Below are 20,545 nucleotides of genomic sequence, written 5' to 3'. Positions count from 1 at the left end.
CAGGTGTAGCTGGCAAATACCTGCCCAGCTACTCAGGAGGCTGAGGTGCAAGGATCACTTGAGCCCAGTTCAAAGCTGCAGTGAGCTATGATCGTGCCACTGAGCTCTCGCCTGGGTGACAGACAGAACAAGACCCTGTTTGAAAAAATAAAAAATCAGAAAAGAACACTTGCAATTATAATTATGAGCAGTCTGCCTGATGGGGTTTGAGGGCTCTTTTAGCTATCTGAAGAAGAAAAATCAGTAGCTAAAGAGAAAAACCACAGCAACTCGGGTATAATTGGATGTGAACTTTCTATGACATAGCAAACTCTTCCTTTTTTCCCCTCAAGGCCATTGCTAAACATCATCCGTGAAACATAGTGAATGAAAATGTCGTTGATTCTGGCAATTTTGATCACAAACCACTTAAAGCACCATTCACTTTTGTGTTTATAAATTACTCTAAAAAGACAATTCCTGTGTGCAGATGGTACGAATGGAAGCAAGTATCTTCTTTTGATTGCAGAGTAGCAAGAATTTAATTTCTATTCAAGGTAACCTTCATGATTGTTAGCAATAGAATGTATTGAAACATTGAATATCACACTTGGGTATGTTCAGCCTCAGCACACTGTAGAACAAGCTAAAACTACAAATCTAGTCATTAAGAGTTGTGTAGTATAAGCTAGCAGTTGTTTAATCAAAAAGGGCTCATTTAATACTGTGCCTAATGTCAGAATTGATACAGAAATAAAATGCATCTTCTTATCTCCCCTGTGCAAGATAAATGTGTGTGATATAACAGTGCACTGGGATACCCATCATGAATTTCAGCTGTGATTGGAAAAATCCCTCCTCCTCTGCTCAGATGAGAGACTTGGCTCTGAGCAGTGACAGAAACAGTCTCGAGAGTGGGGTGTGTACGTGGCAGAGGTGCACATGCAATTCTTTGGATGGTGGCATGAAAATAGTTGAACTTCCATTTATATCTATTTATCACCACATCCCTCAAAATTTTCTTTTGCTCGTTTTATAATGTATGTGTGAGTACAGTCCATGCACGTAATTCAAAAATGAATAAACATAAATCACATAGAGTGATGGTCAAAAGAATTTCAGAGACCACTTGCCTTGAGAAGAGGGAAAGAAAAACAAAGTCATATCGTATCCCCAGAACCCCCAGAACTAAGGAATCCCTTTGGCCAGCAGCATCTTTTAGCCCAAGAGAAGGTCCATGAACAACCTGTGAACCACTGGATCAAGGAGAAGAAACAGTGCTGGCTTCTCAGCTTCCCTAGGTATATCTGATCTTGGAAGATAATTCTAACACAAATTATACTTTGGTCCACAAATGAGCAGAAGAAAATCATCAATCTATTTCTGCGTCAGGTAGAACTTGGTGGGTCCTGTACAGACTATTAATTTCGTGGGAAATAAGCAACAGGAGAAGCAGATAAATCATTAGCAGAGTGAAAAGCAGACCCAATGAATTCCTACCAAATCTCTTACTTTCCTTTTCTTACAGAGAACAAAATGACAAAGTATTTACATCCCACTGTCTTTGATATCTGTTTATCTCATTAGAGGAAAAATGCTTCTGCAACCACAAAAACATCTTCTATTTCAAATTTCAAGAATTCAAACCCAAATGATTTATAAAGGTCAACATTGTGCATACAGACTTATAATCTTCACATTTCTAAAATCCTATCATTTTTAATTTTATGAAAAAACACATTAATTTTCTATTTGTATTGCAGATATGTAATATTAGAATTTCATTTACTTGCATAAAGTATATATATTTGAAAAATAATGTTAATTGGTTTTAATGAAAATATTTCCTTAAAAAGTTAAAGTTAAGGCTAGTGTGAACAGTTGAACTTCTAATATCATTTCTATGACTCTGATTTCTATTCAAAATTGATTTCTCCAAAGTTCTACATAATGTATTTGCAAGTCACATCAATGTTTATTAAAGTCAGTGTTTCCAAGAACTGAAAGAAGCATTACATAATATTTTCAACTGAGTCGCCTTCCATCTGTCCTGTCTTCCTGTTCATCCAGTAGTTGAAACATACATACTGCACTTGGGAGAAAACAGCTAGGAGTCCCCCAAAGGATGCTGCACTCGATCACTCTGTATTGTATTTTCTGTCATTTACCCACTGGTGCTATCAGCCATCCCAAAGTAGTCTCCCACCCTGGTCAGGTAATCTTCCTATGACCTACTAAGAGTAGTTATAACATAATCCACTAGAAAATACAAACTCCACTACTTGAAATAAACTCATTGAAGGCAGGGATTTTTATCCACTTCATTCACTCCTGTATATTCTATACCTGGTACAATAACCAACACTCCAATATCTGTCTGTTGAGTGAATAAATGGATGAATGAAGGAAGAACTTATCTTTTGGTCCCTTGTCATTTCCTGGCATCCTTATATAATCCATGACACACGCACTTGCTTTAAAGATTTTTACACCTAAAGACTTCTTTCTAACCCCCCACATTCCCAGTGGCACAGAGATACCTGAAGCCCTACACTTTAAGTCCATTTTGTTCAGCGCTCAAGTCGCTGGATGAAAGCTGATTTCATTTGCATACTTTTCTGAGTCAGTCCTTATTTGGACCAGTAAAGCTTCCTTGGCATCAAAAGTTAGCCAGTGCTGCAAGAAGGGCATATATGGAAGACTAATTTAGAGTCAACTGACCAGCTCAAACACAAAAGAACCCCCACGTGTTTAGCTAAAATCTTCTTGCATTACCTTGCACATAATGGGCTTCTAATGGGCATTTACAGAATTGGACAGTAAATATGGAAATACAATATGAATATAATATATCTAAAGCATTTGATAGGTTCTCATGTTATCCCAGTGAACAAGACAGTGAAGTGTGAATTGGTCAATATAGTGCTGATAAGAGAACTTGCTGCTAGAAAAGCAACTATGTTCAAACTATGCTGGCAAGTATTTTGTTTCATCTCTCAATTTGGTAGAATAGCATAGGGTTCTAGTCTTGATTCTTCATGAGCTTATCAATAACACTACCTCCATTCTTACTGAAGGTTCTGGTTGAAGGTCAAGCCTAGACCATTCCAGAGTCTGGGCTAGATAGAAGTGAACTAGAAATATAATGAGTATGTGAAAACAAGAATTTGATGATTCTCCCAAATATTTGTCCCACTGAGATAAATGCTTTTCTAGCTGCTGTGATTTCTCTTAGACTAATACTATAGAGTCTGTGCATATTTCTAAATTAATCTCTTATTGCTCACATTGCATGTTTCTATCTCCTGTACATCTCTCAGAAATACATCTCTCTTGTCTTGCCTCCAATAATAGGAAATGCAAATAATTCCTACTGTGAGAATGTTTTCCATATTATCAACTCTACATTTTCTTCCCTGCACTTCTCATTTAACTCCTAGCTTTGCCCTCTAGGTCCACAGGAGAAAAGACTGGCACCTTTCCCTCTCAGAAGCTCACTAAAGATGCTAGGCAGTTCTTGAGCCCTTTTTCCACCCCTGTCCACTCTTCATCAGAATAAACTTTTCTTCACTTCCTCAATTAAAATTTCTAAACGATGCTAAGACTGATAAGGTAACTCACAGAAGAAAGAATAGAACTTGGGACTCTGGTTACTCACAATTTTTAATTAGATATAGTGTTAATCTCTAGTTTTATAAATGGCTCATTTACGAAATTCATACCACAGCCACGAATGACAGATGCCAAAACAAAGGTGATAATGTTTGCCTAATATGGGTGCCAAAATCATCTTTGAGACAGGAAAATGTTGGTGACATTTTCTTTTCTCAAATTATTCATAGACTCAGAATTTTAAAGCTGTTCGTGTCACCCATACATTTCACAGATGATGAAACTGAGATATAGAAGAGTTATGTAACCAGCCCAAGGTTGGTTAGTAGCAATGTTGCAAGGCATTTCTGGACATCTCCCAAACAACAAATTAAGATCCTATAATGTACCAGTGCCTGTTCTTTCCTCTAAACTCCACGTTTCTTAATAGTGTCAGCTAATTAACTTTGCAAGAAGCTAAATTTACATTGTTATTAATTAAAACAATGACAGATATGCGAACTAGAAAATTCTCTAAAGAATAGTCATCCCTCCTAATGCTCCAGACAAGGAAACTGAAGGCAAAGGAGGCCTGGATACTTGGAGAACACACTGCAGTTTAACAGCAGGGCCAGCAATGGTGCCCATATCTTCTGCTTACAACCGAGAACTCTCTTCAGTGTTCTACACAAAAGACTAGCTAAACACCATCAATATTATAAATCTCAGATTGTTTTCATCTAAAAATAGGCATTGGTGACTGGAAAAGTCTAGGTTTTTTTAACGAACATATGAGTTCTGTCTTATGGAAGCACTGGGCTAGATTGTCAGAAAGATTGTAGAAGGGAGTTGGAACAAACAATAGAGGTTCAACTTCAGTGGCCTCCAAAGTCTTTCCACCTCTATGATTATTTGACCCTAGACTGCCCAGGAACTGGCACCTCAGCTAGCCAGGGCATTTCCAGAGGTGGTGTGCAATATCCTGTGGGGGTCCCTCTTCTACTGCAGGTTGGACTCTGCCCTGCTGCTTCAGGCATTGCTCTATATCCAATTTACATGCAATCAAATACTCTAAGCACAGAAAGAGTGTAAGCAAATGCAGTTTTGTCATTTCCAAAGACTACACTGCTTAGCTTTCAAAATTGCCTTGCCTAAATGAGCACTCCATGGCTGAGCCTCCAAATTCAGCTTTTACAGTTTGTTCATGTACTATGCTACCATCAGAATTAATTATGCAGCATCTTCCTGAGGAGAAATCAGATTTGGATGCAAGTTAGGAGAAAAAAGAAAATGGTGCACTTCCCAAAGGAAGATTTTACTGTATCCGATTCCCCCCAAAGTGCTGGAGTCCTTCCACAGGCAGACAGATTTCGGATGGCAGCCCCCAGCTGAGCTAGCCATGGGAAGGAGGAAGTTGACACATTTGAGGAATGAAGAATCCACCAACTAGCAAGACTCTGAAGGCCAACACATTATTAACCCCCTCTTTTCTATGTCATTCCATTGCAGGCTGTAACTCAACACAAATCTGTCAATTTGTTTTCCTGAATGGCTACTAAATATTAAAATGTACTGATTTGGGACTTTTTTTTGACATCATGAGTCCAAGAGAAGAGATGTTGATTTTTTTTTATCTCAGAGAAAAATATATATATATACTGAGTCAAGTTCTAAGTTAAAGGAAGCTTCACAAATTGTCACACTGGATATTTTTACATGAATGGGATTACCAAAAAATAAAAATAAAAATTCAAACTGTCTGATTCCATTAGCAGCAGCCAGGTGTTGCGCAGATCTCAGAAGAAAAAACTGATGCTCTACAACTCAGTGCCAAACAAAAAAACAACAGAAACAACCCGGCAAGGCACCACACAAGGAAGACAGAGTGATGAAAAGCTCTAGTTTGAAGGGCTAGAACATTTTCTCTCCTCAGCTGCCACCAAGTGCCTGGACAGCGAGGAAGGTGGGGGTATGGGGTCCGCAGGAAGGCTGGAAGCAGGTGTACTATCTGCTTTGGGCAGCCTCCACCAGCCAATGATTGGTCTCTGAAGTCTAATCCACACACACCCTGCACTTCAGGGGTGTGGGGGAAGGTTCCAGGGCCTCGTTAGCTGCCCATCAGCCCTCCAGGCTGGGATGACCACATCAGTTCCATCGGACACCAGCATCCACACAATACAGGGAAAGCCCCTTCCCCCTCTTCGGAGGTTGGCACCACTTTTCTTCCAAACGGTATTTCCAAAAGGGAAGCACAACTTGAGGGAAGGATCCCGGCTGGGAAAAGTCGAGTCTTTGACGGTTAGTCCCCCTTACAGGGAGCAGCGTCAAGAAAAGACACACATGTCAGGCAGGTGTACAAAGGCGGAGAAGGACGGGGGAGAGCGAAAGAACCGGGGAAAGGGAGGCGAAGGCAGGAAAGGAGGAGACAGAGGCTGCGGGAACGGCACGGACTGGAAAGGACGCGCAGGATGAGGACGAAGGAAGAGTGTCAAGGAGAGTGAGAAGAAGGGAGGCAGCGGGGAAAGAAAGGGAAAGGATAAAGACCGGAGGCGGCGGCAAGGATGCCAGAATGCACCGGGGCGCGGGGGCGCGGGGACGCGGGGCCGCGGCGGGGAGGGGACCGCGGGGACCAGCGCGCCCCTGGGAAGCCACCGGCTGCGCTCCACGCGCGGGCGCCGCGGACGCGGGGCGCGCCCGCCGCTCACCTTTCAGGATGAGGGTGTCGATGTCCCGGTCGATGCCCAGGAAGTAGCACTTCCTCCAGAGGCCTGAGTAGGTGGCGAAGAGCGGCCGGCCGCACTCGGCGTCCAGCCCGCCGAGCCCCAGCAGCGAGCGCCAGGACTCGGGATCAGCGCGCCCGGGGCCGCCCGGGAGCAGCCGGCGCCCCAGCGGGGGCGAGTCCCGCAGCGGCAGGTGCGACAGCGGCATCAGGCGGTTCTTCTGGTCCGGGGGATCGGCGCCCGCGCGGCTGCGCTCGCAGCTCTCCTTGTGGCGCCGGGGGTCGGTCTCGTACCAGTGGTCGGTGAAGATGGCCGTGACGAGCAGCCCCAGGGAGCACAGGCTGAGGCCGAGGCTGAGCGCCGTGACGAGCGCCCGCGGCTCCATGGCTTCCCGCCCCGCCGCAGCCGCCGGTGGGCTCGCGCGCCGCCGCCAGACACAATGCACTTGGCCCCGGCTCTCCGCCCGCTCCCTCCCTCTTCCCCCCACCTGCCCCCCACCTCCCTCCCACGGCCTCCCCGCCCCGCGCGCCCGGCCCGGCTCCCTCCCTCTCCCCCGGCCTGGTCTCGCCTCCCACCGCCCGCCCGCCCCCGGCCGGGCCCCAAGGCTCCGCGCCCTCCCCCGCGCCGCTCTCGCTTTCTACCCCCGCTCCTCTTCCACAGCTCCCTCTCCTCGCCCCGGCGCCCCCCACCCCGAGCACGCCCCTCGCCCCTCGCCCGTCTCCCTACCTCCGATCCAACAGTCCGCCCTCCTCTCCAGCGACTCCCCTTCCCCTTTTAATCTCTCCTCGCCGCCCTCATCCTCCTGTCTCCCCTTAACCCTGTCCCTACTTTCCCTAGACTTTTCTCCAACTCTTCCTCTCGCTCTTTCCCCCACTCATTTGCTCCTCTGCTCCCCGGCTCCCAGTGCCTTTATATCCCGGCTCTGGACTCGGTGCCTCTCTCCACCTACCCCTCAGCACACCCCTCCCGTCCTCTTCCCTCCAACGACCTTAAAAGACATCCACCGACATCAGACTCACTCTTGTCACTTGTCCAAGTTGATTCTGATCAGTGTCCCGTTTTGTACCCAGGAGCTAATCCCATCCAGGTCGGGCTGCGTGTAGCATTTAACTCCTTGGAATCTTGATCTGGAGTCCGAAGGACCCTTTGTCCTGCTGCCTGCAGGATGCAGCCTCTGAGCCCCCTAGGCAGCCAGCTCTATCTGTCCTCTCTCTCTCTCTCACATATCCATCATCGCTTAGCCTCTAAGCATTCTCTCTGCTCAATCCCCTCTTCTGAAAGAAAAGACACCTAGTGTCAGTGGAGTGATAGAACGATGACCAGAGATTTTTCTCCCACTTCATTTCAACCTGCTATGAGATGGACTTGTTCTCCCGCCAGACTGGCCTCCTGGAATTTCTAGAGGAGCCTGGGATCAATGAACCCTGGCAGTGGCACCTGCCTCATGAGGTGATTATTGCCTTTGCAGACAGCAAGCCCCCAGTAATAAATCAAAGTAATGATTTTCTCCCGTGCAGGTTTCCCTCTTGGGCTGGGGGGTGGGGTCAACAGCAAAGCAGGGCTACACACCAAAGCCAACACCTGAGCCTGGGGCAGTTCTACCAGGCTGCTTGCATCTTCCAGTCACAGAGGTTACTTCCAAGAATGGCAGGCAGATTGACATTTTCTAAAATGAGGAAATGCCAGGACCCAGGATGCTAAGAGTTAATCACTTGTGCCTTATAGTCAGTCTATACCACAGAGGTGCAGTGCACTCGTGGTGCCACTCAGTGCCCTTGTGGTCACGTCAGAGACAGGAAACCATGCTGCACTGGCCCAGGAATGAAAATTCTTGTGTTCTTATGCTATGCAATATTAATGATGAAGAAATTATGAGGCATTCATTAGATACTAAATGTCATTACTCCATGATTTAATGGGACTTATTAATTAGTGCCCTACATCAATTGGTATTAATATGCTTTATATACTTCCTCCAGAATGACATCTGTAAAGGTGGTATAAGACTCTTGCTGGGATTTATTTTCACTGCTGTTTGTGTTTAGCATCTTCAGAGGGTATATTTCCAATGAAGATCGTATGCCTATTCTGAGCTGTTCAGTGCATACGTAGATCACTTAAGCAAATCCTTCAGTCATATCGGACCCCCGTTCCCATTTCCGCTGACCTGACAATGTGAATTATTGCTTGGATTTTCTCACAGTTTCAGCAAGATCTATGGTGAGCTCTAGTCTAATTAAGAAAGACAAAGAGTTATAATTTTAGTGTTTCTCTCACCTATAAGCTTTTCCTTCACAGGAAACACTAATCTCATCAAAGGAGTCTTATCTGGATTTACACAAAAATGATAAGACTTAGAAGCTTTCTTTTATTTATACTCTATAATATGTATAAAATCCTAGATCTTAATGGATACACAGAGAGAATGCCTTTAACTGTGGTTCCACAGTTGACATCTGAAATTCACTCAAGTCATCATGTGTTCTTTTATTTTTTAAAATGCATCTTGAGATAAAGTTATCACAAACCTTGCAAGCCCCATAGGTTGTCAAGCCCTTAGCAAATCCCCATCCCCTGTTCGAGTCCTCACCTCATGTACCACAAGAAATAAATATTCAGACACATTACAGAGTCACCTCATCATTTTCACACAATAACCCTGTCTTCAGCTGGAGCTAGACAAAAGAAAACCTCCTTTTAAGGCACTTCTGTTTAACTTAAAAAGAACACACTGTTCTGTCTCATTTTCCTAGCTAGAAATCTTTGATCACACTCTTTTTAGAAAATAGCATTATTCCTGAAGTTCATTTATGTCTATGCTTAAGACCAGTCTCAGTATATAATCCAAAGGTTACTATATGATGGATTGCCCTTGACAGTATTTCATTAAAAATGTCACACATTACAAATACGGGCCAGCAGTATGTAACGAGAGCGCTGCCTCTGCTGGTGCAGCATTAATGGCGCCAGCGGGAACGTGGCATCTGATGTGTTCACAGGCTTCGCTACAGCAACTGCTCATTGCTCCATCCATGTTTTTAAAATTCCCCTTTTGGATAATTCCAACAGTGAACTATCACCCACTAGGCCCCCAGTCTGTTAGGGGAGTGAAAAATATGAAGACGAGTAAGTGGTGCCCATCTTCAAGATGCTCCCAGCCTAGTGGCAAGAAACAGATGCGTAGACAGAATGAGGGACAAATGCTATAGTTAAAAAAAAAAAAAAAAGTACAAAGTGCCATAGGAGCATGGACAATGAAGAGACTAACTGCCTTGGGTCAGGTGGGCTACATAGAGATAGTAACTTTTGAGTTAGTTCTTAAAGGATGAGTTAAACTTTGCCAAGAGGATATTAGAGATATTTGTATTGCAGTCAGAGAATACCTCTTTGGCCTGGTGTCTACCTCATACATTTGGAGGCTTCAATGTTTCAGGCCACTGTAAAATTTGTATATTTTTAAGTCATAAAGTTATCATGTCCTAATGACTGACTACAAGCTGGACAGTTGGAGATGAGTGGAAGGAAAAGTCTACACGTGGATATAATCAGTGTAGGAGGGCATTTAGCTCAGCATGGAGTCAAGATGATGGGAGAGCAAATATCCAGCTAGAACACCTCACATATCTGAGCTTTGGCTATGCTGTGACCTCGAGGTTTTCAAACTTTGCTTGTTCTTTACCTGTCTTAAATTTCTCTTTGCCAACTCCAGATCTGATATCCCTAAGTATATCCCTCAGAGAAAAACAGTATCCTCATGTGACAGAGATGGAGCCGGAGAACTTCCACCTGGGTATTTTACTGTGTTATTGTGCTCAAGATATTCAAAATTAAAGTCTCATATTTCCATATGGTTCAACTGCCCTCCTCAACTCTTTTGCTAGTGTTACGTCACCAATTCACTCAGACACAGTATTTTAGAATTATCTATCACACTGACAAAGTCAGAGATTTTTCCTTTGAAATTTCTTTTATATCCACCCTTTCCTCTACATTTCTACCACTTGTTCTTACTGTGTCTCTACCCCAGACATCTGTATTATTGTTACAGCTTCCTCCTTGGTCCCCAGGACTTCAGGATCAACCTTTCCTGCAGCTATCCCGGATATTGTTGCTAATGCACATTCTTCAGTGTTACTTTACATCATCTTTCAGCTTCTGACTCTCCTTTCTAGGTTAGGGAGAACTCTCCACTCTACCATTTCAAAGTCCTTCTTTGTTGCTGCCGGTATTCCCATTGCATTTAAACATCACAACTGATGTGCAGCCCATGTTTAAATATTTACAAAACAAAATACTTTTGCCTTCTCCAAACCTACTTACCATAATATCTATGACATTCACCATATTTCTCTCTACAGTCAGGAAGTTCTTTAAATAAATATTTCCTAAGAGAAGACATCAGTGTGTGCACACACACACACACACACACACAGAGAGAGAGAGAGAGAGAGAGAGAGCTCAAATTATGAGCTATGGTAATAATTTGTTAACATACCCATGCTAAGCTAACCATCCTAACAATGCATATTCTAAAAGATTTTCACCCTATTGCGCCATTGCTAAGACTAAAAGCAATATCCTTCCTCGCTTCTAACATTTAGATTCTGCAATTCAGACTATGCATTTTAACCAAAACTATACACTAGGTTTCGTAACAAGTGTGGAAGTTTTTTCTTGGTAATGTCAGATTTTTTTCAGCATTCAATAAAAGGATATAGTCAATTATAGTGTTAACCTACAAATATGCCATTTTGCAAATTGTTGAGGTGTCTTGTGTTAAAGTCATCACTCTAAATTGTTCTCCTGAAACAACTTTATTTTAATTCAGCAGCATATCTATGAGTTAAACAATGTAAGTTATTGTTCAATGTAAGTTATTGGGCAAAGTCCCACTGGATTTTGTAAAGATGAAGAAAACATGGCCTGTGCCCTCAGGGAGCTTTAGGGTAGTTGGAGGGGAAGATAGAAATGCAGGAAGCCACTAAGAGGGACAGCTTGAAACTAGTACTGTCACAGAGGTACAAAACAATGCAACAGGAAAAGCTACTACAGAGAGATTCCTTTCTCCATTGGGAAGAATACATTTAAGCCAAGTGGAATAGATGCTATCTCAGTTAGGCCTTGGAGGAAAAGGAGTATTTTCTGTATGTGTGTCAACTCAGTCCAGGGCAAAGCCAAAAGTAAATTTTAGAAGCAGCACCTATCATGGTGCTCTTCTATACCCCACGCATGTGCTAAGTCATCTTGGCAGTGCCATTTTGTCACTGACTAGAAGCCTGGAACCATAAAATACCACAAAACCCCCAAAATAGACAGTGCCTGATAAGTTTCTCATTTCACTGACACACCGCAGAATGTCACCATTCTTTTTCACATTCCTGGATTAAGCTGTTTCCTTTTTGGAGTCTTTAAGCACATATGGTAGGAAAGGAAAAAAAAAAAAAAAAAAAAGAAACCCATAACCATGTTAAGTCCCACTTAAAGTGTGATGTTTTAGCAGATGGTGGCTCATTAATTGCCACACCTAACTGTATTTCCCACCTTTTCTTTGTGTATGGATACTGGGTTTCGAAGTTGGGGTCTAATTCAGCTCATTCAGGCCGTGTTTGACAAATAAGGCAGAATTGGATACAACTAAGATATCCTGTGTCTGATTCACAGCCACCTGTGATGCTGCCCAGATGAACATAAAAGCCGATATTTCCAGGTGTCTCTCCTCTTTTTTACCTTCAAACCTCTCTCTCTGCTGTGTCTGCTCAAAGGCACCAGGATCTGGGGAATGCACATGGGTACTGGGGTCAAACCACATGTAAATTCTAGACCCAACGCTTTCTACCTGTTCACCCTTAGCCAGCCACCTAACTTCCCAAACCACCTAAGTTCTGAAAAATAAGGATATCACCATCTAGCTCACAGGATGCATGATTCATGGTTATCACATGATAAATTCATTCCTCCCACTCTCTTATCCTCCCTACTCCATCTGTAAATACATAACATGCTTCAGAAATTCCATAGGTCTATCATATTAAGACCATATTATTTAAATATTGTAAATACAAATGGATAAAATGTTAATGACACTTATTCTCTTATATTAGTTATTTCTAGTATTCAAATAAAAGAAACCATCTATTCTCATTTATTCCACTAACATTATTGAGCACCCATGGGTCAGAGAAAGAGCATTCCAGGCAGAGGGACTAGCCAGTGCAGGGGCCCTGAGGCATGAAAGAGCTTTGTGTTACGGAGGACCTACAAAGAGACCCAGAGAGTAGTGAATGAGGAAGGGGTGGTATGAGATGAAATTGCAGGAATGGTCAGTGCCAGATTATGCAGGCCTTGCAGGCCAAACTATGGAGTTTGGACTTCGGTTCAAAGAAAACCTTTGAAGAGTTTTAAGCAAGGGAGACGCGTTGATTAATGTTTTGCAATGTCACTCAAACAGCTATGTGAAAAATGGATTGAAGCTACAGGTGGCAAGTATGAAGGCAAAGAAACCAGTCAGGAAGCTATTGCAATCATGCAGACATGGGATATTAGTAATTTGGACTAAGGAGGCAGCAGTGGAAACAGTGAGAAGTGGGTAGAGGTCAAAATCATAGAACTGCATGGATCGAGTTGGAAGCCAGTATCCTTAGCAAACTAATGCAGTAACAGACAACCAAATACTGCATGTTCTCACTTATAGTGGGTGCCAAATGATCAGAACTCATGGACCCAAAAAAAGGAACAACAGACACTGGGGCTTACTTGAGGGGGGAGGGTGGAAGTAGGGAGAGGGGCAGAAAAAGTAACTATTGGGTGCTAGGCTTAGTACCTGGGTGAGGAAATAATCTGTACAATAAACCCCATGACATGAGTTTACCTATATTACAAACCTGCTCATGTACTCCCAAACTTAAAATAAAAATAAAAATGAATTTTAACGAATTACTGTGAGTGCAGATGAGGGAAAGAAGCGATCAAGAGCCATGCTACATTTCTGGTGTGGGTGCTTGAATGGTGGTGCCAATCTCAGTTGGAGAGGCAATTGAATGTGTGAACCTGACAGTAAGGGAAGCATCTGGACTAGAGATTTCGATTTTGTGTATATCAGCACATAGGTGCTATGATAATTAAACTCATGGGACTTGATGAGATTGCCTAGGGGAAAGTTAGCTAGAAAAATTAAGATGTCTAGATCCAGGCTCTGAGGCACAAGCATTTGGATCTCCATGGGAAGAGGAGGCACCATGAAAAACAATGAGAGGGAAAATAGGGGTGAAAACTAAGGAAATCTGTGTCCTCAAAGCCAAGACCGGGGAATCTAATCATCTATGATGACACAGTGACAGTACAACATAGAGTCTAGGATGTGGCATCAGAGAGATTTGGGTTTAAATTCCAGTGTGCTTTGGGCAATGGGGGAGTACTTAGCCTCTTCAGGCCTCCCCAAATCACACTAGAACTTAAGTGAGAACATGCAGTGTTTGGTTGTCTGTTACTGCGTTAGTTTGCTAAGGGTAATGGCTTCCAGCTCCATCCATGTTTCCTTATCCGTGAAATGGGGATAAGAATAATAGTATCTTTCTTTAGAATGCTAGGAGCATCCAAACATACAATAAATGTAAAGCACTTATCAACATAAAGAATGCAAATTCTAACCTATGAAAAGAACTCAATATATAAATAACAGCTACTGTCATTATTGTCATTTATCAGCTCCAACAATAATATTTGGTGACTGCTCTCATTTACAGGCCACAGTCTTGGATGTGGCACAGAGCATTACTCTCCCAAGGATTGTGCCCTAATGAAAAGCATGAAGACCTACTATCAGGCCCCTAAAAACATAAAGCATCTTTAGTAATAGTGAAATGATGAGCATTCATAAGCACGAGGGCCATTATATTCCTTCAATAGGCTATTTTGTTATAAGACCATAAAAGGAGTTTAATGCTGTTTTGTGAATAGCAGAAATAAGCACGCAGAATATGATAAAGTATCTCCATTTCTCCAGATCTTTAAAATGGACAAGATAGAAAAGCCGCTATCTAGATAGAAAAAGACTGCCCATACCTACCACATTATACGGGTACAAATCAAGCTTGGAGAATAAAGGGAGTGCCTGGAACATCCCCTACTCAACCAAGGAATGGGGGGACCCCTGACAGCACAAGGGGACATCGAACCAACTGTGGACAGCATCTGGTGGAAAGGAGAAAAAGAGACAGCCACATTCTAAGAAGGGCAGAGAGAAAATGGCAAAAACTCAGGAAGGACCCAAGACTGCAAAGATGTAAATCCTAGAAGCCAGAAGGCAGCTTTTCACAAGTGATGAGAAATCCATACTTTGCCCACATGAGCTAGGTCAATATTGCAGATTTCTGTTGTCAAGACCAGGAGATAAACATTGAGTCAGATATCCCTGAAAATGGTGAATTCAACACAAGTCCATTGGCATTTGCCCCCACCTCAGAACACAAGGTTATCATTCTGGACAACTCTGATTTTGTCTTCAATTCTTGATTTGGATAAACCCCTTTAAAAATTATTTGAATCCAGGTAGTCATTAGCCAGTATGTAAATAGCTATTATGAACCAGATACTCAGAAGAATACCTAACAGTGTGTTGTGTTCCTTACAGCTCTGGGCATGCCAGGATTTCATTGGGCACTGTGAAGTGCAATCATCTGATATGCAGTGCTTGGAGAACCATCCTGTTCTTTTGGAAGGAGTAACCAATTTGGCAGGGCTTGGCACACGCCTCCTCACAGCCGCACCTGAGCCCCATAATGAATGGGTGCCACATGGCATTGACGGTCACTCAAGTGGAAAAGAAAATGGAACCTTTGGGACATATTACCATCTCACTTCCAACTCTGCTATAGAGAGGCAGGACCTTGTCAAGGTCAGATTTATGAGGCTGATTAAAAAAGAAAGAGAGGAAATGCACCAATGGCCAAAAAGGAATCCAAGTAGGTGGCTTTGACGTATGAGTTCCATCTGCCTAATTTATTTGGTGTCTGCAATCTGCATGTGACCAAGAGCCTCAGATTACTGAGTGGCAAGTTGGGGAGGGGGTAGGTAGTGGGGAAGATGTCTCTTAGTGTTTTCCAGCCAAGTCACTATGTGCCCTTCTGAACCCTGCTGAAACCAAAACACAACAGAAAGGGATTCTCTCCTAAGAATCCTTGTCTTTAGCCAAAAGATATTTCTGGAGTTTCAAACACTAAAGTTGAATCCCAAATATAAAAGGTTATTTTCTGGGTATTTGAGGAAATACTTTAATTTATCAACTTCCTTTTCTGAAAGGTGTCTGGCTGTTTTCATCCTGAATTTCGTGGGTATAGTTCTAATTACTTGCTTTTTTCATTCTCTCTCAGCAGTTTACCTTTTTCCATATCAACTACATTTGCCAAGAAGCCCAGGATCTTTTTGTCAATAAAATGAGAATTTATAATGGCTCTCATTGCAGTGTTAACTGGGTTTATAGGGCACCCTTTTTATTTTTATTTTTTAATTTTTTATTTTTACTTCAAGTTCCAGGATACATGTGCAGAATGTACAGGTTTGTTACACAGGTATACGTATGCCATGGTGGTTTGCTGCACCTATCAACCTGTCACTGAGGTTTTAAGCCCCACATGCATTAGCTATTTGTCCTGATGGTCTCCCTCTCCTCGCTATCCCCTGATAGGCCTCAGTGTATGTTGTTCCCCTCCCTGTGTCCATGTGTTCTCATTGTTCAACTCCCACTTATGAGTGAACACATGCAGTGTTTGGTTTTCTGTTCCTGTGTTAGTTTGCTGAGGATGATGGCTTCCAGCTTCAACCATGTCCCTACAAAGGATATGATCTCATTCCTTTTTATGGCTACATAGTACTCTATGGTGTATATGTACCACATTTTCTTTATCCAGTCTATCATTGATGGCCATTTGGATTGGTTTCATGTCTTTGCTATTGCAAGTAGTGCTGCAATGAACATACGTGTGCATGTATCTTTATAACAGAATGACATATTCCTTTGGCTATATGCCCAGTAATGGGATTGCTGGGTCAATGGTATCTCTGGTTCCAGATCCTTGAGGAATTGCCACACTGTCTTCCACAATGGTTGAACTAATTTACATTCCCACCAACAGTGTAAAAGTGTTCCTGTTTTTTCACAGCCTTGACACGATCTGTTGTTTCTTGACTTTTTAATAATCACCATTCTGACTGGCACGACATGGTGTCTCATTGTGGTTTTGATTTGCATTTCTCTAATGATGAGTGCTGTTGAGCTTTTTTTCATATATTTGTTGGCCGCATAAATGTCTTCTTTTGAGAACTGTCTGTTCATATCCTTTGCCCCCTTTTTGACAAGGTTGTTTTTTTCTTATAAATTTAGGTTCTTTGTAAATTGTGGATATTAGACCTTTGTCAGATAGGTAGATTGCAAAAATTTTCTCCTATTCTGTAAGTTGACTGTTTGCTCTGACGGTAGTTTCTTTTGCTGTGCAGAAGCTCTTAATTTTTGTTTTTGTTTTTGTCTTTGAGATGGAGACTTGCTCTGTCACCAGGCTGGAGTACAGTGGTGGATATCTGCTCACTGCAACCTCCACCTCCTGGGTTCAAGCAATTCTCGTGCCTCAGCCTCTTGAGTAGCTGGGATTACAGGCATGCACCACCACAACCAGCTAATTTTTGTATTTTTAATAGAGACAGGGTTTCACCATTTTGGCCAGGATGGTCTTGATCTCCTGACCTCATGATCTGCCCACCTCGGCCTCCCAAAGTGCTGGGATTACAGGTGTGAGCCACTCTACCCGGCCAGAAGCTCATTGGTTTAATTAGATCTCCTTTGTCAATTTTAGCTTTTGTCGTAATTACTTTTGATGATTTCATCATAAAATCTTTGCCCATACCTATGTCCTGAATGGTATTGTTTGGGTTTTCTTCTAGGGTTTTACAGTTTTGGGTTTTACATTTAAGTCTTGAATCCATCTTGAGTTAATTTTTGTATAAGGTATAAAAAAATGGGTCCAGTTTTGGCTTTCTGCATATGGCTAGCCAGTTTTCCCAGCACCATTTATTAAATAGGGAATCCTTTCCCCAATTGCTTGTTTTTGTCTACAACGAAGACAAGATGGTTGTAGATGTGTGGTTTTGTTTCTGAGATCTCTATTCTGTTCCATTGGTCTATATTTCTGTTTTGGTACCAGTACCATGCTGTTTTGGTTACTGTAGCCTTGTAGTATAGTTTTAAGTCAGGTAATGTGATGCCTCCAGCTTTGTTCTTTTTGCTTAGGATTGTCTTGGCTATGCAGGCTCTTTTTTGGTTCCTTATGAATTTTAAAGTAGTTTTCCTTAATTCTGTGAAGAATATCAATAGCAGTTTGATGAAAATAGCATTGAATCTATAAATTACTTTGGGCAGTATGGCCATTTTCATGACATTGAGTCTTTCCATCCATGAGGATGGAATGTTTTTCCATTTCTTTGTTTCCTCTTATTTCCTTGAGCAGTGGTTTGCAGTTCTTATATGACCCCCTTTTAAATGTTACAATAGGTAGAAGTGAGAGCAAACTAGATATGATATCCTGAAATGGGAGGTCAACCCACATATAGCCAGGATCAAGACTAAGCCTATCTGAGGATCTCAGTGAAAATTTGGAAAATAGGAGCTATAGAAATTCTTCTCAAGACAAAAGAAAGAGAAGCAATGACAGCAAATAGTACATAATTAAAGAAAGTTTTAGCCATGGATTATTATTCTATAAATCTATAGGTAAAAGCCGCACAAAGAATATGCAACATACAAAGCAACAGACACAGGTCAGAGTGGTTGGTACAAAAATTTCCCAGCCTGCTTCAATGTGAGTTTGGGTATTTAAAGATTTGGATGGTTTATGCTTGGGAGAATGGCCATTTCCACAGTTTCTCTGATCTTCTTGCCTGCTACTTTCCACCTATTGCCACGAAGCTTTCGTAGATTTACAGCATAATAGTATATAGCAAGTGTGTGTGGATCACATACTATTTGCAAGGCACTGTTAAGCAGTTTATACGTTTTTCTTATTTAATCCTTGTAACAATTAGCAGTAGTAGAAGCTGTAATATTGTTGTTACTATTATCCCCATTTTACAAATGAGGTAACCAACGCTCAGAGAGGTCAAAAAACTTTCTCAACATCCTACACTTAGTAAGTGGTAGTGCCAGGATTCAAATCTTCATGGTGTGGCTCCAACGCCTGCACTCTTAAGTGTTACTTGTATACCTAATAGAGAGATTAGTGTTTTAGATCAGGTGATAAAAGTACAGTGGTGAGAAGTGGTGCTTTCTGGATAGATATTGAAAGCAGAACCAATAGGATTAGCTGACATGTAGTGTGCAGTGAAAGAGAAAGAAAGGGATTGGGTAAAGCTGTCATCAACAGACGTGGGGAAGACTATAGAAAGTACAGGGTAGGGCAGCGACAATATCGGCCCAGTTTGGGGTACACTGAGTTCCTGATGTTGAAATATTTATTAGATATCCAAGTGGACATGTTGAGTGGGCAGTAAGATAGACAAGTCTAGAGTTCAGGGGAGAGGTTCAGATTAAAGATGTAAATTTGAAAGCCATGATAATCAACATATAGATGGGACCTAAACCATGAGACTGAATGATGTCATCCAGTGGGTGGGTGTTGGTAGAATAGTGGAGAGGAACATGGAAAACTGCTTTTTGCTGAGGCCTAGGAAATCAATGGGAACCAACAAACGAGAGTGAAGAGGAGTGGCCTCAGAGGTAAGAGAGTGTGGAATCCTGGGAGCCGAGTGAAGAAAGTGTTTCAAACAGCAGAGAATCATCAGAATCTCAAAGTTGCTGATTAGTCCAGCAAGATAAGAACTGGTAATTGAGCATTGGATTTAGCACACAGGTCTTTAGTGTCCTTAATAAGAGCAGTTTAATCAGAACATTGGGGATGTATGTTTGGAATTAGTTCAAGAGAGAATGGAAAGAGAGAAGTTATAGCAGTGAGTATAGGCAAAACTCTTTCAAGGAGTTTTGTCATAAAGGGAAGAAGAAGGAGTAATAGCTAGCAGTGAAAGTGGCATTAAGAAAGCATTTGTTTTATTGAGGACCTGGGGAAAGCAGTATATTTGTATGCTGATGAAAATGATTATCGAGAGATGGAAAACTTGATACAAGAAAAGAGAGAGAGACTTCTGGGAGCAAAGTCTGTGAGTGGGCAGGAGGGGAAGGGATCTGGCAGATAAGTGGAGAGGTTGTTTTAGGTAGGCACACACATAGTTCATCCACAGTAACAGTGAAAAGAACAGAGAATGTAGTGACGTTGCAGGAAGATGGGTGGGTGTGATGACTGGACCTCATGGAAGTTATCTGCTGACCTATAACGTGTTTAGTAAATGTTAATGTGTTCAAAGAAAGGAGGACTCTTAGAGACAGCCAAAGTATTAATGGGATTTAAGCTTTCAAAGATCTAAATGAGTAAATTGGTGGAGAGGAAGAAGAATATTTGGGGAATGGAAATCCATGTGAACTCAGAGACGGTAATGAACAAGGTATATACACACGCCATTGAGCATCCGGGTCCTGCCAGAGAGGAGAGTTTGTAATAAAAAGTTCAGGCTAAGTTTGGAAATACTGATTCAATTCAGGCTGTAGAAGATTTGAATAACAGGAGAAACACAAGATCTTAGGCCATGGAGAGAAGGATAATGACACGATGGAAAAAGGGCGATTAAGAAGTAATCTAGCAATGATGGTGAAGCATATGAGAAGTGAGAAGGACCCTCAGCTGTAATGGGATATTTTTAAAAATTATATTTTATTTGACATCATATCAGTCTGTGACACATGAAATTTTACTACAGGCAAGCAATAATAATATTAATAATGACAATTTAAAAATTCACATTAAAACCTTAATTTCAGTTTTGAGGGTGACTTTGGTCTCTTCTTCATGTCCCTTCTTCAAACATACATGAGTTTTCTCTACCTTCAAAAAAACTTCAAACACCGCATGTCCCACTCATACGTGGGAGTTAAACAATGAGAACACATGAACACAGGGAGGGGAAAAAACACACACTGGGGCCAGTCAGAGGGTGGGAGGTGCGAGGGGAGGAAGAACATTAGGACAAATAGCTAATGCATGTGGGGCTTAAAACCTAGATGATGGGTTGATAGGTGCAGCAAACCACCATGCACATGTACACCTATGTAACAATCCCACGCATGCTGCACTTGCATCCTGGAGCTTAAAGTAAAAAAAAAA

At 42.1% G+C, this 20,545-nt stretch overlaps 1 protein-coding gene across 1 annotated transcript in view; it reads right to left on the bottom strand.

The window, feature by feature from the left end:
• Positions 1-6,859, bottom strand: part of TMEM178A (transmembrane protein 178A) — a 52,226-nt gene extending 45,367 nt beyond the window's left edge. The window contains exon 1 of the mRNA XM_017532586.1: positions 6,276-6,859. Within this exon, the coding sequence (XP_017388075.1) occupies positions 6,276-6,675 (400 nt within the window). The 5' untranslated portion in view covers positions 6,676-6,859. The remainder of the gene's footprint in view (positions 1-6,275) is intronic.
• Between the last annotated feature and the right edge of the window lie 13,686 nt (positions 6,860-20,545).

This window comes from Cebus imitator, unplaced genomic scaffold (assembly GCF_001604975.1).
Source record: "Cebus imitator isolate Cc_AM_T3 unplaced genomic scaffold, Cebus_imitator-1.0 Scaffold77, whole genome shotgun sequence".
Taxonomy (NCBI): domain Eukaryota; kingdom Metazoa; phylum Chordata; class Mammalia; order Primates; family Cebidae; genus Cebus; species Cebus imitator.
This window is presented reverse-complemented; position numbering and strand designations above follow the sequence as displayed.